The following is a 24650-nucleotide window of genomic DNA, read 5'->3' on the forward strand; positions in this document are numbered from 1 at the left end:
AGCATCCATCAGACGCAGCATCGTGCATGCTGGCCAGGGCTTATGGAAATTGTACTCCAAAACATCTGGAGGGTACCACGTTGGCAGCAAGGCTTCCAAAGATTGTGATATCAGAAATCACTAACCAAAACATTCCTTGCAAGTTCTGAGGGGATATCCTAAGAAACTTGGCACCTGGTCATGAGCAAGGGGTTTGCAAGGAAGCACTACTGCCTACTAATAGACATGGCAGCCTAGGCAACTTCCTGGCCAGCCATTCCCTGCAGCTGTTTGCATGTGCAGGTGGGAAGTGTGCAGAGAGAACGAGGTAAGCATCCCAGAAACAGGTGAGACTGCTCTCCATTCACCACTGCCACTCATCCCAAAGAGGACTCTGCAGGTGGCTGACGTAGGCTCTGAATTTCAATGGATTCTAGCAGGGCTGTGGAGTTGGAATCGTGGAGTCGGAAGCAATTTTGGGTGGAGTCGGAGTCAGTAGAAATGTACTGACTCCAACTTCAAAATAAAATTAATATTTTAATATTAATATTAATGTTAATTTATTAATATTAATACATTAATATACATGTGCCATTTATGAAGGAGTCGGAGTCGGACAGTAGAAAAATAGAGGAGTCGGAGTCGAAGGTTTGACATACTGACTCCACAGCCCTGGATTCTAGCCTGTAAGGTTAACCTCCAGATATGCCTGGAAAATGGGAAACGCAGGAGGAAGCAAAAACAGGGGAACTGGAGCTGCCCTCCACTGAAACACACTTCCTCTGTCACTTCTAGACAGCAGGATAGAACATCCTGGGCTGCTGATATATATTTTTGTAATTCACCAGTTGGCAACAAGCAGCCAGTTAACAACATCCAGCCCACATTTGACAAGCTCTGGGCTACCAGCCATGGAACCACCAGCGCCACTGCTTATGGCCAGCTATGCAAGATCCATCTAGGGCAAGGAGTAGGGGGAAGGGAAGAGGGCATGTGGTTGCTAGCCTTTTGTTGGAAGTGGGGCAAGAGCAACTCCTGTTTTGTTCTTTTGTCTATGTTCCAGAAGGGAGATAGAGCTAGGGTCCTCCAGATGGATAGACTTGTTTACCTTTACCTGTGATGCTCTGACAGACTTCCTTGTCGTCTTTAGGGAAGGTTACCTGCCCCTCCTCCTTCCGCCCTTTCCACTCCTTTGTCCTCCAACTGTCCGGGAGAGAGGAGACATCCCTTTGTCTCTGCTCTCTCCAAGCATGGGGTTAACTCCTACACCTGGGCGTTATGCCTCCAACTTAGCTAGTTAGTTAGAACTAGGTTTGCTTTTCTATCTACTATGTATTTCTATAAATAAAGTAGCTTTTCTTATTTTACTAAGTCTCCAGTCTCAGTGATGATGATGCAGGGTAAAAGGCTGCTTTCTTAGGTAAATGCACACACACGCTGGCACACTCGCACTTCAACATCTGCTGTTACTCTGCTGCTGTGGTGTTGCTTTAAACAAAATTAAGCACACAGTTACACAAAGCTCAACAAGGGTTACAGGCCCAGCAACTAAGTTGAATGCAAGTTGTAGCTGAAGCTAAAAGTGCTTGTGTGTAATTTACAAGGGAGACTTTAAGTTAGAAAGAAAAGCAGAACAAAGACAGAAAGGATGGCTGACGTATCTATGCTCAAGAGATGTGTTCCAAGGCTTGAGAAAGATAACTTCGAACTGTGGGATCTAAGGTTTACAGCCCTCCTGGAACGAGAATAATTGAACAAAATCCTGACTGATCCTGAACCCCCAGCTGATGACACAAATGCAACAGCTTCATGGAGACGTAAGCGTGCAAAAGTAAAATCTCTGCTTATTTCTGCTCTATCAGATGAACCATTGAATCTCTGTACAGGATGTAACAGTGTGAGACAGATGTATGGAAAATTGCAAGAAGTATATAGCAAGATATCTTCACAAGGAGTTATTTTCTCTGAAACAGACTAATGAAAGCGGTAGTCTGAATAAATATACAGAAAGGTTTTCAGAACTTTTAGCAAAATTGGAAAGATATGGCAGAGTACTGGATGAAGCACTAAGGAAAGGATTGCTTTTAAGTTCTCTTAATCAGGATCATAAATTAATTTCCTGCGTACTAGAGAGTTCTGACCAAAGTTTGAGTCAGCTTGCATCGTATGTAAAGGATCAGGACTTTCGGGAAAGGCGGGAAATGGAGGCTGTGCCTGAGCAAGCAAACTTTACTGTGGGGAGAAACAAACAAAAAGTAGCCACACGAGTCACCACCCGAATCCACAAAAGGGCAAAGACAAATACAGCAACAGGGGTTTCATATGCAAAACTCAAAAGCTTTACTTCAAACAGAGGCCGGCTGAAGTAAGAGATGCCTCCCAAAGGCAGAGAAAGCCGGAAACAGAGAATTTTAGCTACTATGTGCCTCATGAAGGCAAGAGTGACTGTAAAAGCAGATTTTTAATTGACTCAGGATCCACCTCACATATTATAATTGATAGGAACCTGTTTAAAAGTTTTGAAAGTCACAGGCAAAAGATACTGACAGTGTCTGGACAAGAATTATTCTCTGAAGGAATAGGTACAGTGGAATTATTATGTAAAGTGCCAGGTGGACAGACATTGATGGAATTTAAAAGCTGTCTATATGTTCCAGATTTTAAAGACAATTTAATCAGTGTTACAAAAATATTGAAATTTGGAGGTGAGCTTCATATGAGTGGAGAATTTTGTCATGTTCTAAATAAAGGAGAAATAAGTTGCACTGCAAAAGTGAAAAACTGACTTTTTATTCTAGAATACTTAGAAACCATGCATGCAAATGTGGTCAAGGAAACCAGTGATTCTGAATGCTTGCATATCTGGCACAGAAGGATGGGACATGCCAGCCTAACAAGAGTTGCTGCTCCTGAAAAAGAGAATTTAGCAAGAGGCTTTAAAGTGAGACAATGCAATTGTACACACTTGACTTGCGAGTGCTGTATTAAAACTAAAAGTGTGAAGCCAAAATTTCCTAAGAAAAGTGAGAGGAAAACCAAAGGGCCTCTAGAGTTAATTCACACTGACCTTTGTGGGCCAATGAGAATCCCCTCCCAAGGTGGAAATTTATACAAGCTGACTTTTATAGATGACTACTCCAGGTATACTACCATATATCTGATAACGGAGAAAAGTCAAGTACTTCAAAAACTGAAGGACTATGTTAGGATTGTGTCCAACAAATTTGGCAGAAAGCCACAGATCATAAGATCTGACAATGCAGGGGAATATGTGTCCAGGGCTATGCAAGACTTTCTCCATGAGGAAGGCATAGAGCACCAGACTACAGTTGTGTCCAACCCAGAACAAAATGGGGTTGCAGCACACATGAACTGGACTCTTGGACAAATGATTAATTCCTTGTTGGAAGATGCACATTTACCAAAGCAGTACTGGGGAGAAGTTGCGGCTACTGCTACTTACCTGCAGAACCGACTTCCTGCATCTGCAACCAGCAAAACACCATTTGAACTGTGGCATGATAGGATACCAAGTATGTCTCACCTTCGTGTATTTGGGTGCAAGGCCTTTGTGCACATCCCAAAACAAAAGAGATCCAAACTTGACAACACTGCCAGGGAAGTAATATTCATTGGGTATTCTCCAACACAAAAGGGATACAGAGTAATAGATCCCAAAACTGGCAAAGTTGAAGTATGCAGAGCTGTCCATTTTGATGAAAGAAAGTGCACACACTGACCAGAAGGGGCGCCACACCAAACAGATGACAGCGAAATGGAAGAAGAAGCTGAGTTATTCTTCCACCACAGAAGGTATAATAATATACCTGCAGAGGAAGGTGAGGAGTCTGAGCCAGAAGAGGCAACAGAGCCAGAAGAGGCAACAGAGCCAGAAGAGGCAACAGAGCCAGAAGAGGCAACAGAGCCAGAAGAGGCAACAGAGCCAGAAGGGGCAGCCGAAGCGCCAGCACCCAGACACTCTGAACGCACCGAGGTGTACCACCAGAGAGATTTGCTTACCGTGTGAGAGATGAACTTCCAGAACCAGAGACCTGGAAAGAGATTGATGCTTTACCCAAAGCTGAAGCTGAAAGGTGGAGGCAACCAGCCAAAGAAGAGCTGGAATCTCTACACCAAAGTGAAACTTGGACACCAACCAAGCTTCCTCAAGTAAGGAAAGCTTCAGGCTACAAGAGGAAATTCAAGAAAAAGCCAAATCCTAAAGAAAAGCCTGTATATCAGTACTGTTACCAAGCCAGATGTGGTGGTAAGACTGGGATACCTGTGCTGAAAAACAAGCTCGCCAACCAAAAGGGACTGGGAAGCAAACAAGGATGCAACAGACTCTTGGAGTCAGAAGGGGTGAGTTCACGCACCAAGTACATAGATGTGAAGCACCCACCTACCGCAGAGGACTACTCAAGATGGAGTATTGTCCAACAGAAGACATGACTGCAGACGCTCCCACAAAGGCGTTGGGCAAAGTCAAGACATTGCAAGCTGAGAGACAAGAAAAATCTTGTGGACTGAAACAAACACTCGTTGAGAAGGGGTGTTGGAAGTGGGGCAAGAGCAACTCCTGTTTTGTTCTTTTGTCTATGTTCCAGAAGGGAGATAGAGCTAGGGTCCTCCAGATGGATAGGCTTGTTTACCTTTACCTGTGATGCTCTGACAGACTTCCTTCTGTTGTCTTTAGGGAAGCTTACCTGCCCCTCCTCCTTCCACCCTTTCCACTCCTTTGTCTTCCAACTGTCCAGGACAGAGGAGATATCCCTTTCTCTCTCTCTCTCTCTCTCTCTCCGATCATGGGGCTAACTCCTACACCTGGGCGTTATGCTGCCAACTTAGCTAGTTAGTTAGAACTAGGTTTGCTTTTCTATCTACTATGTATTTCTATAAATAAAGTAGCTTTTCTTATTTTACTAAGTCTCAAGTCTAAGTGATGATGATGCAGGGTAAAAGGCTGCTTTCTTAGGTAAACGCACACACGCTGGCACACTCGCATTTCAACATCTGCTGTTATTCTGCTGCTGTGGTGTTGCTTTAAACGAAATTAAGCACACAATTACACAAAGCGCAACACCTTTCTTCCACTATCTATTTTGCATGGGGTCAACACAGCAACCACCCTGTGTGCCATCTCCAACCACTCTTTACAGAACATTTGGTTTCCTTGTTGTCATGAAGGTGGTTAACTTGAGTATTGGCTTCCATTCAAACTGCAAGTGGGGGCTCATCTAATGGAATGCTCCTCCAAATACGCATTTAAACTCCTTCCATCTCAAATACAAGCACATCAGGAAGAAGCACAATCTCCTTGACATGCTAATATTTCTGTGTGTATGTAGAAATTTTTCCCTCCCTGCGGTGGAGCACTCCATCATGCAAGCCTCCACCTACTTTCTGAGAAGCGGTCTGGCCAAGGCACAGACGGGTCACCTCTGTGACCACTATGCCTCCATCCGCCTTCCTGTAGCCTGCCTCCTCAGGACTGACAGGGGGCGGGACGGGAGGAAGCACAGCTCCTTATTGGCACCACTTATACCCAAGGAAGGACTAGAGCCTCCTGGGTATAGCAAGCCGATCAGAGGCTACATTTGGCCCTCAAGCAGCTGAAGTTAAGAAAAAACAAAAGCACTAAGGAGGTTGATACTGTAGTTTTAAAGTTACAGCATTAAGATGAAGTGATTTTGAGAAAGGGTTTTCCCTGCCCTAGACCAATGGTATTCAGTCTGTTGGAGGATTGAGTCTGTGATCCACTGAAACTTGTACCTTGCTGAGATGGGAGGGGATACTGGAGGAACCTGCCTTGCCTCTTCCTGTCTCTTTAGCCCTTACTTCCCTGATCTACATTCCTTTTGACTTCACTTCCTCCTTTTTCCTGCCATGTGTTGGAGGCAGCCATGTGGCTGGAGAGAACTGCTTGTTCTAACATGTAACCATGATTTACTTCTAGTACAAACTGATTTGCAACCTTCTGCCTCCAGATTCCTGTCTGAACTGCCACTACTCACTGGGGAGCTGATTAAGACTACACAGTCCACCCAGCTCCAAGGCATACCTTCTGCAGACTCGTTTACCGTGGAAGTCCTGCATCTAATCAGCCTTTCTCCAAACTGGTGCCCTCCAGATGGTTTGGATTACAACTCCCATCAGCGTGGCTGTGCTCCCATCAGCCCCATCTTCATACAGCTGTGTTGGATAGGAGGTGTAGCTTAAAACATCTTGAGGGCACCCAGTTGGGGAACACTGATCTAGGCCATGTTTCAAATGCACTTATCACCCAACGTGAACTGGGGTTACAGCCTAGATAACACCAATCAACCCCCTTTAGCTGCAACATTGTAGGGGAAGATCAAAACGTGGTCGGCAAGCTGGAGGGTTTGCCATTTCACCAATCAAAAAAGCTTTAGTCAGTTTAGTCAAATAGACATGCATTTTAAAAGTATTAATCATATTAGAAGGAAGAAAAAATATTTTAATCATCAACAAAGTTTGATTCTCATCTTCTCCATAAAACCAACTGAACTTGTGAAACAATGAAAATTAATGTTATTTTTTAAGAAGTAATTAGGTATTTCTGCTTACAGAGAGGTGGGGTTGGGTTGGATCTGTTCATATATTACTTAAGGCTGTTTTATCTTTGTTTTTAATGTTTGTTTTTGTAAGTATGAGTTTCAACTTTACTGAAAAAAGCAACCAACAGATATAATAAATAATAATTCTAAAATAATAATATAACATTTTTAAATGTTTAGATAAGGTAACATTTGATTTCCCAGTTCTCATGAAGGAGGTAAACCTGTGTCTGGGCTGTACTACTTTAGAATGCAAGTAGGAACTCACCTAAAGGAATGCTCCTCCCAATATATATATTTAAAATCCTTTCATGTGGAAGGCTAGAGATGTGAAGGCTGGGGGAGGGAAAGATTTGTTTGGGGAGTGATGTATTTTGTCCCCCCCCCCCAAAAAAAAATTGGGGGAAAACAGGGAAATGGAACAAATGAAAAAAAAAAACCCAACATTTTCCATTTTTTTCCTGGGCCTTCCCCTCCCTATAGATGTTGCAGGGTAAAGGATCGTCCTTGATATGCTAAGTTGAGGGTGTACGTGTGTGGAAATTTTCCCTCCCTGCAGGAGAGCACCCCATCATGCAAGATCCCACTGCCTTCTGAACTGGTCTGGCCAAGACACAGACAGACCACCTCCATGAGGACCACATCTCCATCCATCTTGCTGTACGGTGCCTCCTCAGCAATGATGGGGGAAAGGAGGGAGTGCCATTTCACTACAAATGGTGCCACTGTGAAATAAAAGACATACGCTGCCACTTTCAAAGAGGGTTATTTAGGCAAACCTTAAGGGGCCAACTGACCAGCATGCTGTCATTTGGGGAATTCAATTGGCTCTCAACTGAACTTCTTACTGAGGAATCCCTGTCAGAGCAAAGGACAACCTGACCTACCAGGAAAGAGAACTTTGTATATCAGAGGCTGCGGCAGAAAAGCCCCCCTCCCCCGCACCACTTTCCCAGCAGGACCTCAGAAATCAACTGGATGCACAGGAGGGTCCCACCAGATGACCTCAGAGAACAAGCAGATTCCTATGAGGGGAGGTGACCCTTAGATATCATGGCCCTGACTCATTTTAGGGCTTTAAAAAGGAGATCAGCACCTTGAACAGCACCAAGAAATGGAGCACATAATCCCAAAACCTGGCACGGGTCAAAACTCTTGCAGCAACATTCTGTACTAGTTGTGTCTTCAAAGGCAGCCCTGCACAGATATATAGCCAAAAGAAATTAAACAAATTTTAAGAAGCAACACCAATTTAAGCTGGGGGAAAACATCCTCAACCACAACTGAAACTAAATTGTGTCTCACAGCACTCCTAGGCTGCAGTCTGGGTCATTTAAGTGGCTTGCAAACCTGTCCAGAACAGGCTCCCACCCTATCTCTGGGTTAGCTGGCCTCCTGACCAGCCATGTACAAACTGAGCTTCCATTTGTGTGCCCACATCCAGCCCATAATTCAACCTCAAGTACTTGCACAGCATCCTCAGACTGAGATGGCAGGAAGCTGTAGAGTTACATGTCATCCAGAGACTTGACAGCAAACCTTTGGATGATTTCTTCCAGCTATTTCCCGTGTGGCATCACAGGCCAAGGCACTGAACAGGAGTCATATGTGGTAAGAATCAATTTGGTGCAGTGGTATAATACTGGACTAGGACTTGAGAGACCCACATTAAGTTCCCCACTGAGCCATGAACCTCACTCGGTGATGCTAACTCTCAGCCTATCCTACCTCACAGGATTGTTGCAAGGATGTACTTGAGAGGGAGAACCTTGAGCTCTTTGGAGGAAAGGCAAGACATATGCAACAACTAAAGACTGCTTGCTTCACTCACCAACCCCATCTACCCACACCAAAGCTCCCTCTTCCCCCTGGGGGTCAGCAGAGCTTCCCCTTTTTGCAAGTGTGACACTTCCAAATAAATGTATGAGGGAGAAAAATAAAACACAGTGCCCCCAAGCCTGGCAGAATAATCCAGAAAGATATAATGGACTGCAGCAGCAGAGGCTAATGTATGTAATCCTAAACATCATGAAAGCACCAAACTGGCAAAAGCTGGTCTACGGTCCTGAAAGCTACTGAGAGGCCCAGCGCTGGCCCTGTGTAGTTCCTGGCACAGATAATTCATTAGGGTAACTAAAGCCATTTCAGTCCCAAAACTGGACTGTATGCCAGACTGAAATGGGTCGACAGAATTGATCCCATCCAAGAAATCTTGAGCTCATGTCAACACCACATACACCTTGCCCAAGAATGGCATACTGGATACCGGCCAGTCATTTTCCAGTGCAGTGGGATCTAGAAAGGATGATTCTTTAAAACAGAGGATGAACTGCAGTTTGGCATAACCTCCTTGCTCATGGAGGCATTAGGCACTATCTCTGCCCACTCAGCCAATTCTGACCTGGCTAGTTTAATTAAGCAGAACTGGCAAGGGATGAGTGTGCACCTGTGGTCAGGCTTGCACTTCCTCCAAGAATTCTTGGGCTGCAAAAGCTGAAAAGAATCTTTAAGAAGACAGGAAGCTGCAGAAGGAAACACATCCATTGGCTCTGTCTGCAGAGTCCAGCAACGTGGGTGAAAAAATTTCCAAACCTCCTGGTTAAGGAGGAAAGAGTTTAACCACAGTCCTGGGGGCAGACAACACGCTAGGCCAAATCTAAGCCACACCACACTCAGCTAAGAGGACTGAGGACAAGCAAAACAGCTGCAATCTTCTCCCCATGAGCCTGTGCATTTGTGTTAAGCCATTGTTTGGCTTAGTATTACACGAAAATGCAGTCAATGAAATAAATACAAGTCAAACTGGGCAACTGGAACAGATGCAACATAATTTTCATTTGGGATCTGACTAACTTTTTTCAGATGATTTTTCCCCAGGAAGCATATACATTATCTCAAGGCATGCTAAAACACGTATATTCAGTTTTCAGTCCCTTCATTTTTCTCTCTTTTTTAAAATGGAATTGAAACTGGGGATTGGTAAAAAATTTGAGATATTTCTACTGCATACATGCAAAATTAACAGAGAATACTTTTGTTTGTTTGTTTAATAAATAAATCAAAATCTTCATTAGCATTTCCTGAGTTAAAATTTTCTGGAAACTCACATCACTGGTGGAGTCCAAGCTGGCACAGATGTGAGCAATTTGCCTACAAAATTGGAAAAATTGGCCACCGAGGTGTCCTCCAGTTCCTTCTGTACATTCCTTCTTCGCTATATATTTGTATTAATGCAGGGCAGTAAAACGAGCAAAACAATCTGCTCTGTCGCTCATTATCAGTTCAACTATCAGTTCATCAATTTTTTGTGTGGGGAACTTGCAGCCCTCTAAATATTGTTAAATGAGAAAAATCAACTCATTTGAAATATGGTGTTGGAGGAGAGCTTTGCGGATACCATGGACTGTGAAAAAGACACATAATTGGGTGTTAGAACAAATTAAACCAGAACTGTCACTAGAAGCTAAAATGATGAGACTGAGGTTATCATACTTTGGACACATCATGAGAAGACGTGATTCATTAGAAAAGACAATAATGCTGGGAAAAACAGAACGAAGTAGAAAAAGAGGAAGACCAAACAAGAGATGGCTGGATTCCATAAAGGAAGCCACAGACCTGAACTTACAAGATCTGAACAGGGTGATTCATGACAGATGCTCTTGGAGATGGCTGATTTATAGGGTTGCCATAAGTCGTAATCGACTTGAAGGCACATAACAACAACAAAATATTGTTAGCCTCCAACTCCCATCAGCCCTAGCCTATATGGTCAATGGTAAGGGATGATGGTAGTCCAGGAGGTGCAGAACCTCAGGCTCAGGGGCCAAAAGCAATCTTCCCAGCCTCTCTGCTTGGCCCTTGGGACTCTTCTCAGGGCCACACCTCTCTCTGGTCTTGCTTCACACCCTTCGTGAGTCCTTTTGCCTGGCTAATGCCTTTTGCTTGCCTGGATGGAGGATAGACGGGTGTGTGAATGCGTGTACAAATTAGCCTACTGTACAAAAATAAAATTCACATTTGTTGCTCGGCTCATTAGTGCCTCTGGCCCCACCCACCACTGGCATCTGGCCCTCAGAAGAGACTGTGGTCCTCAGGCTGAAAATTCTGTCTAGGGAGAAATCGGCACACTAAGAGAAGTTCTGCTCGATCAGTCCCAAAGCAAGGTCCTTTCAGCACCCTTTTCTCAACAGTAACTAGCCAGATGCTTCTGGCAAATTTGAAAGCAGGTCACAGAGAGAGGAATTATTTATTCTCCCGTTTGTCCTTGGCATCTTGCGTTCAGAGGCAGACTGCTTCAGAACATGAGACCTCTCAGTTAACTATAGACCTATCCTCCAGATGTTAAGCAATCTGAGTGTAAATGCTTCTCTAGCATCGATGAAAAACTTTCCCACCCAAGCTCTGATATGCCTGGTTTCCGGCTGAAAGACCTGACATGACTTCTCATGCTGCACAAGTCTAGGCAGCGCTGACTTGGTGGGAGTCATTCCTCTTTACTTGCCATGTGGTAGCTAATCCAGTCTGCCCTTGAGCCACCTGAACTCTCTCTCTCTCTCTCTCCCTCCCTCCCTCCCTCTCTCACACACACTCTACAAACTGTACATTCATGTATTAAATCAGCCTCCCCCAACGTGGTGCCCTCCTGATGTTTAGGACTATAACTTCCATCAGACATGCTGTGCTGGCTGATGGGAGTCGTTGTCCAAAATATTTGGAGGGCACCACGTTGGGGAAGGCTAGCCCTCCTAGAAGGAAGGTTACGGAACAATATACGCAGGAACACTTTCAAGCAATTTCTGTGAAATGAACCAGCCTGGCAGCTCCCGTCTTTCACCGGTTTTAGCCAATGAGCGAACTAAGAGCTATAATTGAAAAGTGAGTTGTTTGGACCTGCCTAGGGTCCTAAAGAGGTATTTTTCTCTCCCCCTTATTGCACAATTCTTTCCTGCTTCTGTCTCCATTTTCCAGTCCTTGGGATCTCCGTAGTTTGCACTCTCTTTATTCCTAAGAACCAGAATGCCTCTTTCCTGTGGTGGATTTGTCTGAGATCAGGTACTCCCTAGAAGTCATTTTTTGCAAATACTACTACATAAGTCCAGGTGAATGTTAAATAATCTCCATCACCACCTCTCTCCCAAAAATGGCACATGCAAATCATAAAAACTTCACAAAGAGGCTTAGGCATGTGTTCTGCTATGTAGGAGCTAAAGACCAGGCACTCGTTAAGAATTCACTGTATGGTATACACAGCTACTCAGAAGTAAGCCTCTTTGTGTTTAATGGGGCTTACTCTCAGGTAAGCAGTACAGGATTGCAGTTTGGCTTTCTGTTAGTTATCTTGGTGCTTTTGCTGTTAGGAGCACAGTTTTTTTCACTGACAGTATGCTTTTTCTTACAATTTTAACTGTAAAAGTAAAATAATAAAAAGTATTTTAAAAAATTAAGATGAAAATAGATTACTCTGATCTCTACAGCCCCCCACCCACAATGGCTACAGGCCTAAGACAACTCTTAGGAATCAAATCAATCCCCTTCTCACACTAAACTGGGAGTAAACATAATTAAATACAAGGAGGACTTCCTACTACTACTTTTTACTTTTATTATTAACAACAATAATTAATCACTTTCCACAGATGTCCCAAGGTGATGCACAATATATGACAAAAACAGCATAAAAATAACAGAAGATGAATTTTAAAACAATACAATGTGGAGCCTATTCATCCAGCTGGGAAGGCTTGTCGGAACAAAAATGTCTTCAATTGTTTCCAGAAAGTGGGCACCTGCTGTTATCTCAGCATGCTATTCCACAGAACAGAGGCAGCCATACTGAAAGTCCTGTCCTGTGGAGTGGACTTCTGAAATCTTTGGAACTTGAAGGAGAAGCTCTCCTGCAGACCACAGCGACCTACTCTAAAATGTGGGTGGGCAACCTTTGGCCCTCCAGATATTGCTGAACTACAACTGCCATCATCCATGGCTACTGGCCATGCTTGCTGGGGCTGATGCGAGTTGTAGTTCAGCAACATCTGGAGGGCCAACTTTCCCCACCACTGATCTAACACATGCAATAAACAGGCCAGATGAAGATGGGTTGAAGCCTTGGATATGTACTAATCTTCGGGGGGGAGAGAGAGAAACACAGTCCCTTATAGTACAAAAGTGCATCTTCCTGGTTAAAGGAGCCAAAATTTGATGGCTAGGATACAAGTGTTAAGTCCCCTTTTGCAGCCATTTGGCATCTCCTTTTATATCTTCACAACAGCCATGTGAGGTAGGTTAGGATGAGAGTTGGTGACTGACCCAAGTCAGGAAATGAGCAAAATTAATGTGTTAAGTGGGTTTAAAATGTGAAACTGCACATGCCCAGAGGTTTTGGGTTTTTCTTGCTGCTTATCAAGGTTAGCAAAAAAAAAGTTTTGTTGAGACTTGTGAAACTGCATGTGTTTAGACCATTTTTTGTAGTCCACAAAAACTGATACCATAATAAAGCTATTAATCTTTAAGATACCACCAGACTTATTTTGTAGGACCCTATTTCATCTGTTCCTCTTTGGGTGAAGGGGGGCTCTCTTTTGGAAACCGCATCAGGGCCCCCAACCACCTTAATCTGGCGTTGCACATGCACACACATACAAATTCACGCAAGGCAGACTAAGTCAGGAAGCTCTTCTGTGCAAGCCCACCCCTACACACTGCCTCAATCCTTTCAAGGGTGCTTGCTCAGGAAAATATCCCAAAGGATTGTCCCCTTTGGGTCTGATGTGTCTGTCTCTCGCTCTGCTGCCTATTGAGGTACTCTGAGGTACAACCCACCACAAGCCTCACCTTGCTTCACAGTAAGGGCCCTTTGTTGAGGACAATTTATTCCACAGGAGAGTGGTGGCAGCAGAGGCGACAGACAGGCTAAAGGCCTGCAACCCTTTAGCCAGCGTGACTCTCAAATAACAGGTCACAAGCAGCTTTTGTACAGTCCGTGCAACGGTGCAGTGGAGCAACGACAAAGTGCTGCCATTTATTTCACAGCCTGGCCAATGATGTCGCTGCCCAGGATGCCTACCAATCCTCTGCATGCCAAGAGAGAAAGTCACCAAATAAACAAGGCAGAGAAAGAGGTTGGTTGCATTAGCATGCGTGGCTAACGAGTCAACTGTTACTTTACTTTGAAAAGTTTCAATATGACCAACTATAATGTCAACAAAATAGTGAACAAGCTTTTGAGTCCACCATAACTCTTCATCAGAGCTCTGAATGTTAAGTGTGTGTGGCAGGGTGGGGACTGGCTTGGTACTGAAACCAAAATGTCTTGCTGCGCTGTTCAACAGTTGATTTCTGTTCCATCATCTCAGAAAGAGTGTGGCTATGGGGGTTTGTCATGAAGAATCCCCACACTTCAGAATTTACCACTATACCATAGAGTCCGTGAAAGCAATTTTACACAAATTTCTTCTCAATCCTACCTCATCTAGCCACCGAAGGAGTGGAGGTCTGGCTGGTTCAACTTAGAAGGTGGCAGGAGGCAGAGCTCATTTGATCCATTGCTTATCACACAGCCTTACAAATAAATTCATGGATGCTCCTAGCCTTCAGCCTATTTATTTATGTACTTTAATTAACTAGTTTGTTGGCCCATGCATACCTATAAGAATCAGTGCCTCTTGTATGTGTATACATCAACAACCTGAAAGAGAAAAAATAACCAATTCTCTTCCATCTGACAAAAGATGTGCTTTTAGGTTGCCCAAAGACAATTTTGAGTCATCAAAGGTGAGCAGACAAGTGGCTATTTGAGCCTGACTTGTGATTTATTGAGCACTTTACAGCCTTCAGTAGCTTCAGTCTCTGTTCAGCAGAACATCCCTGTGAAACAGACTTGAGTTTGGTGTCCTTTTGCAGAAGGGAGAACTTGGACTAAGAGACAACAACCCGGTGGAGTTCACTTACAGGGGAGTTTATTTCAAGCCCCCCAGAAAACCTTCCTGGTCAAAGGGAACCCTGCTGTGCTCAGATGAGGTTTACTCTCTTGTAACTGCGCTTTGGACAAAAGCTTGAACCAGTCTTATGAGCCAAAGTGAATCTATCCTAATTATTATTGAGATGTAACTGTAAGGCTAGCTAAACTCTGAGCAGATGCATACTCAAGAGTCTTCGGTCCACATGGTCTAGCAACAGCCTTGATATTAGCAACAGCTAATATTTCTCCCATATAGATCTTAAGGTCTTCAAACGAGGCCCTCCTGGTTGTTCCTCAGCCCATGGAGGTCCACCTTGTGACAACCAGGAGCAGGGCCTTTTCTGCTGTGGCACCCAGCCTATGGAACAACCTACCCTCTGAGGATGGGTTTGGCACTTCCTAAAAACATATTTCCTCCCCTCTTCTCTCAATCCCTCATCCACCCACCTACCTGCCAGCTTCTATCTAGATTGTAAGCATAACAGGGCAGGGACCCATCTGTTTTGAAGGGCAATACACAACTGATGGTACCATAATCATGAACTGTTTCATTTGACTAATGTAGAGGGGGGAAGAAATACGCCTGTAATCACGCTTACACAGTGAGAATTACTTTTACCTCTGACTAGACAATGGTTAGGATTTATTATTTATTTATTTGATTTAGTTCCCACCCTTCCTCCCAGCAGGAGCCCAGGGCAGCAAACAAAAGCACGAAAAAAAACCACTTTAAAACATCATGAAAACAGGCTTTAAAATATATTAAAATAAGGGATCCTTAAAAACATATTAAAACAAAACATCTTTAAAAACACATTAAAAACATCTTTTTAAAAAAAGTCAAAAACATCCAAAAAGGAATTCCAACACTGACACAGGATAACGTCTTTATTTAAAAGGCTTGTTGAAAGAGGAAGGTCTTCAACAAGCGCCAGCAAGAACAGAAATTGTGCCTGTCTAATATTTAAGGGGAGGGAATTTCAACAGGTAGGTGCTGCCACACTAAAGGTCCGTTTCCTATGTTGTGCAGAATGGACCTCCTGATAAGATGGTATTTGCAGGAGGCCCTCTTTCAGGTATCTTGGTCCCCAGCTGTACAGTAGGGCCCCGCTCACCGGTGCTTTGCATTCCCGCGTTCCGCTAATGCGGTGGCTTTCAATTAGGGGAAATTCCCCATTTTAAACCTGTTTTTGCGCTTTTGCAGCATTTTCGCGTGACGCGCCCCATTATACTCAATGGGTTCCACTTTACGGCGGCAGTCCAGAATGGAACCTGCCGTATAAGAGGGGCCCGCCTGTACAGGGCTTTGTACACCAAAACCAGCACCTTGAACTTAGCCGGGCATTTAATAGGTAGCCAGTGCAATTCTTTCAGCAGCGGAGTGACATGTTGGCGATACCCTGCCCCAGTGAGCAGTCTCACCACCTCATTTTGCAGCAGCTGCAGCTTCTGGACCAGCCTCAAGGGCAGTCCCACATAGAGCACATTACAGTAATCCAGCCTGGAGGTTACCAGTACATTGTGTGATAGAAACCTAAACCTTATGTGGCATTATTGCAAATGAATCTAGCCTGACCTTCTGGTGGATTCATGATGACTTAAGACACACAAAAGCAAATCAAAGAATGTCCACAGCTTAGAGCGCTCACTTTGGATGCTGAAGGTCCAGGGTTCAATGCCTGGGATCACTAGGTGGGGTTGGGAAAGACTCCTGCCTGAAAAACTCTGGAGAGTTGTTGACACAGAGTAGACAATATTGAGCCAGAGGAACCAAAAGTACACAGCAGCTTTTAGGAAAAGATCCCCCTTGCTCCCTGGCAGAACATCGACGTCCCACTTTGGGCTGCCCAAGACTCTTGGAGAGCTGCTGACAGTCAAGGTAAGCACTACTGCGCTGGCTGGCCTCGGGGACAGGCAGCTCCTTCCTACCTTAGGATGGCACTAACTCTTTGGAGTCCGCCAAAGGCTGCCTTTTGCCCTCTCTTGGAAAGGCTTTCTCTGGGGCGCCCCCGTCGCAAGGTCAAAAAGCTCCCCCTTCCCCTGCCGAAAAGGCACTCACCGAAGTATTCCTTCTTCCTGTGGAGCTCCAGCTCTCTCTCCAGCTCCAGGGTGAGCGCCTCCAGCCTCCTCTCCACCTGGCTGGGCCCGCTCTCCCTGGTCGGCGTGACCTGGTAGGGGATCCTGAACTTGGAGACAGCGCCTTTGGCCGCGGCGCCGTATGGCAGCGAAGCGGCGTCGGGCGACTGGGCGCGCAGCCTCGGGTAGGCGTCTGCTGCCTGCTCCGCCAGCAGCAGGAGATTCTCCTCGGGCAGCATCGACGCCCGCGGCGAAGGTAGCTGGAACTCGGGATAGGCGCCCATCGAACCTCGGGAGCTGCGCGAGCTGTGGCTGGAGATGCTGGACCGGGGGCTGACCAGAGCCGCGCCGCCGCCGCCGCCCGCCGCCATTCCAGCCGCTGGCCCGTGGCGCGCGGCCGCTGCCTCCAGTTCTGCAGCACCGGACGACGAGGAGCGGGGGCTGATGTGCCGCTGGTCGTAGCCCATGCTGATGCCACTGGTGCGGTTGCTGCTCGGCTTGCTGCTGCTGCCGCCGCCGCCGCCGTCGGAAGAACTGGCGAGGCTGGCGCGCGGGCTGGAGTGTTTGCTGGTGTCGCTAGCCGTGCTGGCGTAGCTGGAGCGCGGACTCAGCGCCGCCTCGACGGCACCGGGGGTCGTCACCAAGCTGCCCCGAGGGCTGGCCAAGGGGCCTCCTCCTGCAGGCGAGGGGTACCGGCTAGTCGCCTCCAGGCCGCAGCATGTCGAGGCTCGCGGGCTGGCGCCGCCGCCTTTACCGCGCGGGTAGCCCTCGGCCGAGTAGCGCTTGTAGCAAGGCAGCGCCACTTCGGAGCGCGGACACAGCCCGTCCTCGCAGCCGCCGCCGTTCAGCGAGCGCAGCGGGAGGCACGAGGAAGGCTCTCCCGATGGGTACGGCGGCGGCGGGCCCAGTGTGTACCCACTGCTGCCGCCGTTCAGCTGCTTCTTGGTCCGCCCGTCCAGCTCCGACGGCGGCGGCGGCTGCTGGTGCTCTCGCCTCCGCCGGCCGAGCCCTTCTTCGTGGAGCGCCAGCTCCGCCATCAGCCTGCTGGCTTTCACCAAGCCCTCCTCGTACTTCTCCATGCCGCCGCCGCCGGTCCAGCCGCGCTCGCGGGGAGAGAAGCGTCTTCCCTCGCGCTCTCCAGCCGGCGAAGTTTGACGAAGCAGCCGCAACCCGACGCCCGTTCCTCGCCTTGCGACCGCCCGCTGCTGCCTCCGGCTGCAAGAGTCACCTCCGAGGCATCCCGCCCCGATGCGGGCGGCGGAGCGGGGACACGGCGTTGGGGAAGCGCCCCCGCCTCAGTTGCCAGCCTGAAAGAAGTTTGCTCCGGCCAGTCAATGGCGCGACGCGCGGAGGAATTTGCACCGAGGCGGGCGGGCGGACCGGCCTCCTCCGCTCTCCCCCTCCCAGCTGGGCTCCACACTGCGAGGCAGGCGAGCGAGCGGGCCGGGGGCGGGGGCTGCGCGGAGGGCCCAAGGCAGCGCCAGGCTTCTCCTTTGTGCGGGCTGCGAGAGCTGCGCGCCCGCGAGGGACTTTTTTGTGTGGGGCAGGAATGCGAGGAGGAGGGAGACGGGGCGCTGCGTCCCTCTGGAATGTAGTTAATGCTGAAGCCAAACAATGACTTTAACCAAGTCAGCCCCGGCGGGGCGGGGGGGGGGAGGCGCGTCAGAGTTGGAGCCAGCGGCAGGCGAATCCGCGCTCCCTCCCGTCTCCCCTTCCTGCGGCTTCGCTTTTGCGCCTCTTTTTCCACCCAGGGAGGGAAAACGCTTAAAAGCCGGGGGGTGGCGGAGGACCCTTTGTGCTGCGGCCCCACACCTTGGGAAAGGCCCCAGTGGCGCCCGCACCCAGCCAGCCAGCCAGCGCGGGCTCGTGGAGGCTGCCCACCGACTGCCTGCCTGTCTCACGGGCCGAGGCATTTTGCCATCCCCACGCCTGGCGGCTGCGTCGCCCCCCCCCCGTGCCCGGATCCCTTGCAGCTCCCCGAAGAAGGAGGGGGGCTTTCACGCGGCCTGCTCCGTCTTCTGGGAGCCAGGCCCTCCATTGCTTGCTCTGCCCTGCCTACCAAGCAAGGCGCCGGCTGTTATGAGGAGTCTCTCTTGTTGACTGCCAGGAACCCACTCACTGCCCCCACAACCCCAGATAGCAGCAGGTTAAGCTCACTCAAGGGCCTCAAAGGGCTCCCAGGGAGGCCCTGCTTGTGAGAACAGCTTCTTTCCCTGGAGCCATTTCACACGTGCACAGATAGCCAACCTTTTATTTCTCAGTGCTGGGTTGTTGTACACACTTGATAATTCACACTTGATGAATGTGTGAACTGATTCCTGGGGAAAGCAGTGGGAGGGAGGCAATATGTATGTTCTGTTTCTGGTGTTCTGTCTGTGAGGGCACATTCACACATGAAGATGTGCTGCATCCCATGACAATGCATCTGCTCGCCAGCCTGTTTTTTGAGCTGCCACAATTGTGCTCAAGAACAATGCAGAGCTAGTGGTTCTCAAAAACAGTGGGGTCAAACTTCCACATCAGCCTCGCAGGGTCTAGGGATAGTGTGAACTGAGCCATCTTCACAGCAAGGCTACCTCTAGAACCCAGTAATATACACTCTCTTCTGGCCCCAATCCAGGCCCCTGTGGCAGCATGTTCCTATAGGGATAGCTCCCGACTTAGTCATGCTTACAATATTTCAGTGGGTCTACTCTAAACATGACCTAAGTCTGGACCCAACCCACTGACTTTAAAGAACTTTCCCAGATAAATGTGGGCACGATCAGATTCTGCTGGGCATTTGTTTTTTCATCAGGCCTGTGGAAGCACTAAGCAGACAGCTAATTTGCAACCCTGTGTGCTCAAGTGTGTGTGTGTTGTTTTTTTGCCAACTGAGTCAATTGTTCAGTCATACACATATTTACTTGGGAGTAAGTCCAATTGAATTCAGTGGAACTTGCATCCAGGACATGATGTTGCCTCAGGCAAAGGACAAGGTAGTTCCCCCCCCCCCCACATTCCATGTTCTGAAGTGGACTAAATTGGCAATCAATCTTACGTTAACACTGGTGGTGTCTTCCACCACCAGTGAGGGCAGCTGGCTAGTTTAGGGGGTGCAGGGCAGGACACATGACACACACAGCTCTGTCCTCCAGCATGTGGGCCACAGCTTCCCACCTCTCAGCATCTGCTGCCTCAGACAGTCGCCTCACTCTGCTTACAGATAGGACAAGCCCAGCACGTAGGATTTCTGTGTAAATCAGGTTTGCAGAGTTATGCTTGCTCATGCCTCAGTTTAACTGCACTGCGAATCAGGCCATCTCCAGAAACTGCTTTGTGTGGGTAATTCAGAGGCCTCAGTTAAATGGTACCCATACATCCCCTTAGCAAATCATACAAATCTGAGTCGGGAAGCTGTAGGCATGAGAGAAGTCCTTGGTTACTTTAAATGAAATGACAGCACATTCTGAAAAGATTATATCCCAAAGCAGACTATACCAGTGGTACTGGTTACTGGGGTCAGAGGGGAATAAAAACACCCCACACTGATTTTAAACTGCATCAGCTTTCCTCAACCCAGTGCCCTCCACATGTATCCTTTGGATTACAACTCCCAGCAGCCCTAGCCAGCACAGCCTTCTGTAGGCTGGACTACATGGGCTACAGGCAGGACCTCTGAACAGCACACCAGCTGGAGGTGGCCAAACATCCAAGCTTAAAAGATTTCCCAGACTTTACCCACTGATCACAGACACAAGGAGACTGACCTAAATTAAGCCCATTTAGCACCTTGACTTCTGGTTGCTGAACAAACTGGGCCAAATTCCCTGCTCTGGCTGTGTCTAAAGCAGGTAAAGGACCAAAGAATAAGGGTGTGTCCCCAACCCCAAACTGAGTGACCAGGACTGCAGAGAAAGAAAATCGGACTCAAAGCAGAATTAATTGGTGGTCTGCACAATGTTTCCAAAGGCCCTCAAGGAGGACCATGATGCCTGATCCTTAATATCCGAGATGGGGATGATGGTGGGACATACAAATGCAAGACTAGAGACCAGGGAGGCGCATATCGATGTGGGGGAAGATTGATGCAGGCCCAAAGCCGCCTAGAGGAGTCAGTTGTGCAGGCAAAGTTCAGAGATTTGAGGGGCCATGCTGAACCTGCCTGGTGGGACTCCCTGAATGGACTGAGGAGCTAGACATGGTGGCCTCAGGGATGATGAGGCAGGACCATGAAAATAACAATGTATTACAAAATAAATTCTGGCATCTCAAGAGACCAGAGAGTGGCTATCCTGCCTGCTGCTAAATCTCAGGATCTCCAAGGCCTCTTGGGTGACTTTCACAGAGAAAGATGGGGAGTGCGTCCTTGCTCCTACCTCTTGATCTCTAGGTGGCATTGGATATAATTGGCCACAGTATCCTTCTGGACCAATGTGGATTGGGAATTGGGCAGGGCCGGATTAAGCTGAGGAGGGCCCCTAGGCTGATTGGTGTTTGGGGCCCCCTTAGGCAATTTTTTTGTGGCTGCGCGCACTGCGCACACAGGTTTGCCATCAACCAAGATGGCAGCTGAGGTTTCCTTAAGGGGCTGAACATCAACCAAGATGGTGGCAGAGGCTTCTGCCCCTTAGGGAAATCTAGGCCGCCATCTTGATTGATGGCAAACCACAAAAAACAGCAGAGAAAAAGGTAAGTGAAGCAGGGGGATGGCTCACGGGCCCCCAAGAGCTCCGGGTCCCTAGGCTTCAGCCTACTAAGCCTAATGGATAATCCAGCCCTGGAACTGGGGCACCGTGTTTCAATAGTTTCAGTCCTACTTACAGGATCAAGTCAAAAGAGTAGCATTGGTGTCCCTGGCAGTTATGTTGTGGGGTGCCTTAGGGTACCATCTTATCCCTAATGCAATGGGAGCAGTTTGAGGGCAAGGTGTCATCAGTATGCTATTTTTTCATACCGTCTGAATCTGGAGAGGCTGTGTGGGACTTGGACTAGTGCCTTGACACAGTGGTGGAATGGATAAAGGAAAATAAGCCAAGCTTGCATCCTGGCAAAATGGAGGCGCTGGAGGCCAGTGGTTCCCGTGTCCATAAAATTGTTCAACTGCCTGTCCTGGATAAGGTTACCAGTTTTTGCCTGGATACTCCAGCTTTTGGGGGTCTCCGAGTGAGTCAGCTTAATCTCCGAACTCTCAGCTTTCATTTTAAAATAGTAAGTTTCTAGGTGGTCTGGTTCTCGAGATATACACCAAAACGTCAGCTGCCCCACCCACCCCCCGCAACTTACCTGAAACAATCTCTTTGCTGGCTGGTCTAACCCCGCCCTTTCAGGTTTGTAGCCAGTAAGGCAGGGTTATGATTGACAAGGGATTTCTGGGCCTCCAGGCAGTCCTTAGACTCCATTGCAAAGGTAGAAAATGATTTTTTCCCTGTTTACCTGAAAATCTCATAAACTCAGTAAGTACTAAGTCTTTTTTTCTCTTGTGTTCGCAAGTCAAACAAGTTTAAATTTTCCTGGGCTGTTGAAGATGGCAGTGAATTCATGAATTGAATAGGGCTTACTGTTGAGTAGACATGGTTAGGATTGTGCTCTAAAGTAATGGGACTTTTGAGTGAACATAGCAAAGGATTGTGTTTGTGTTGTAAATCTCTGTCCCCCTCCAATCCTATTTTTAAAGCAATTAGGCAGGGTTTACATAGATATCACTGCTTTTATTATGTAGGAAACTAATACTGACTTTATTTTTTAAAAAAGTTCTGCAATGACCAACTCATTTGGACATTAAACTATTATATGAGGTCTATGTATTTTTACATCTCCAGTGTGTGTGTATATATATATATGGAGTCTTCCCAACAACCTTGTGAGGTAGGATTGCTGACTGGAAACCAGGGCAGCTCACAACAAGAAAGAAATCCCTTTAAAATCCAATAACCATAAAAACAAGTATAAACACTTGCAAAACACCTTAAAGTGGCATGATTCTGAATTTTGGGTTGGGTGAGTGTTCCTTATCACTTGAGGCTGCCATTCTGTGCGCACTTCTCTGAGTAAGCCCCATTGAATACATTAGGACTTGTTTCTGAGTAAACAAACATAGGATTGCACTACAAATATCTTTACACGTTGTGTAAATAATAAACATCTTTGACAGACATGCTTATATAAATATTTCTTCATTTAAAGCACACGACTTCCTCTAAAGAATCCTGGGAAGTGTAGTTTCCCCCTCAACAGTTATAGTTCCCACCACCCTTAACAAACTACAGTTCCCCTGATTCTGTGGTGGGATTCATGTGCTTCAAATGTGTGTTGAATGTGCTTTAAATGAATGGTGTGGATCTGCCCCAGGTATGATAAGCATTCATTAGTAAATTGAAAAGAACAATGTTAAAATATACTTTTTCAAACAGGGGAAGGGCTGTAGCTCAGTGGTAGGGCAAATGCTTTGCATGCAAAGGTCCAAAATTCAATTTCTGGAAAAGACTATTGCCTGGAATCCTGGAGAGCCAATGGTAGTCCATGTCATCAGTACTGAGCTAGATGGTATCAAATGGTCTGAATCGGTATAAGGCGGATTCCTTTGTTCCTAAAAGTGGAAAGAGACCCAAGGGCCACAGTGACTCCAAAATTAATTTATGTATTTTATTTCCAGCATTTATATACAGCTTTATGTAAAAAACCTAAAAGGGGTTTACAGAAGGAATTAAAACAATAAAATTATTGGCAAAAACAGTTAAAGACAGGTATTTAAAAAAATTCAAAATATATAAAAAACACAATACCTTCTACATGCCGGGATAGGCTTGCCTAAACAAGATGCTGAAAACAGTACAATGAAGGTGTCTGCCTAATGTCAATAGGCAGAGAGTTCCAAAGCGTAGGTGCTGCCACACTAAAGGACTGATTTCTTACAAGAGCAGAACAAGTACTATTGGCACCCGTAGCATGGAAAGCACATCTTGAACTTGGCCTGGTAGCAAATTGGCGACCAGTGCAGATTTTGGAGCAGAGGTTATGTGCTGATAGGGTCTCACTCTTTTCAGCAATCGTGTCACAGCATTCTGCACTAACTTCAGCCCCTGGGTCAGGTTGTGCTGCATGGGGTTGCTGTGACCTTGGCTGACAGGCTGACAGGATTTTTTTAGTTTTGGTTTGTGGTTAGGAATCCTGACTGGTTGTGGGATGCTGAATTTTCTGCCATGCTCATAGGAATCCTGTTGTTGGTATGGTATTGCATTTAGGAAATCATCACTGTCTTTTATTTTTATTTTTCTGTTTGCATTTCATTTACCTTTAACCTCACTCCCTTACATCCATAGAAGCAACAACAGTGGTTCCATGCGTTCAGCTCAACCCCCTTAAACTCACTGATGATGCACCTTGCTGTTCCCAAACTGTTCCCCCATTCAAATAGTCTGGATGGCCTTGGTGATAGTTCCCCAGGGTTGAAAGTACTGCTTATGAATGCCAGGCCGGTGAATGGTAAAACAACAGCAATCCAGGACTTGATCCTGGATGAGCACAGAGACCTGGTTGGATGAAGCTGGGGGGGGGGTTAATCTCTTGCAGTTTATTTATTTATTTATTTTATTCGATTTATATACCTCCCACAGCCTGAAGGCTCTCAAGACCTGGGGGATGGGGAGGTGGAGTTGCAGTAGTCTATGGTGATACTATCCCCCTGACCAGGTGCCCTGTTCCACAGTGTTCAAGGTTTGAGTGTGTGTAGCTGAAGTTGGGTGGCCGGGACAGAATAGGGATACTGTTGGTGTACCGCCCACCCCGCTGCTCAACAGTCTCCATTCCTGAGCTAGCCGGGGTGGTCTTGGGGTTGGTGCTGTAGTCCCCTCAGCTTGTGGTGCTGGGGGACTTCAACATCCATGCCGAGACCACCCTGTCGGGAGTGGCTCAGGATTTCATGGCCTCCATGACAACCATGGGTCTGTCCCAAGTATTATCTGGCCCTGCCCATGCTGCTGGTCACACTCTGAACCTTGTTTTCTGCGCTGGATGGAATGATGGTGATTCTGGTGTGGAGGAACTCTCGGTAGTTCCGTTGACATGGACAGATCACT

General features: G+C 47.0%; 1 protein-coding gene across 4 annotated transcripts in view; it reads right to left on the reverse strand.

Annotated features, from left to right (window-relative positions):
* Nucleotides 1-18128, reverse strand: part of WTIP (WT1 interacting protein) — a 147656-nt gene extending 129528 nt beyond the window's left edge. For all 4 annotated transcript variants that reach the window (XR_009758874.1, XM_061594585.1, XM_061594584.1 and 1 more), the window contains exon 1: nucleotides 16577-18128. Coding sequence is in view for 3 of the 4 variants with exons in the window: in XM_061594585.1 (XP_061450569.1) it covers nucleotides 16577-17672 (1096 nt within the window). In the remaining variant the exon portion in view is untranslated. The remainder of the gene's footprint in view (nucleotides 1-16576) is intronic.
* Nucleotides 18129-24650: the final 6522 nt, after the last annotated feature.

The sequence above is a fragment of the Rhineura floridana genome, chromosome 13 (genome assembly GCF_030035675.1).
Source record: "Rhineura floridana isolate rRhiFlo1 chromosome 13, rRhiFlo1.hap2, whole genome shotgun sequence".
In the NCBI taxonomy this organism is placed as follows: domain Eukaryota; kingdom Metazoa; phylum Chordata; class Lepidosauria; order Squamata; family Rhineuridae; genus Rhineura; species Rhineura floridana.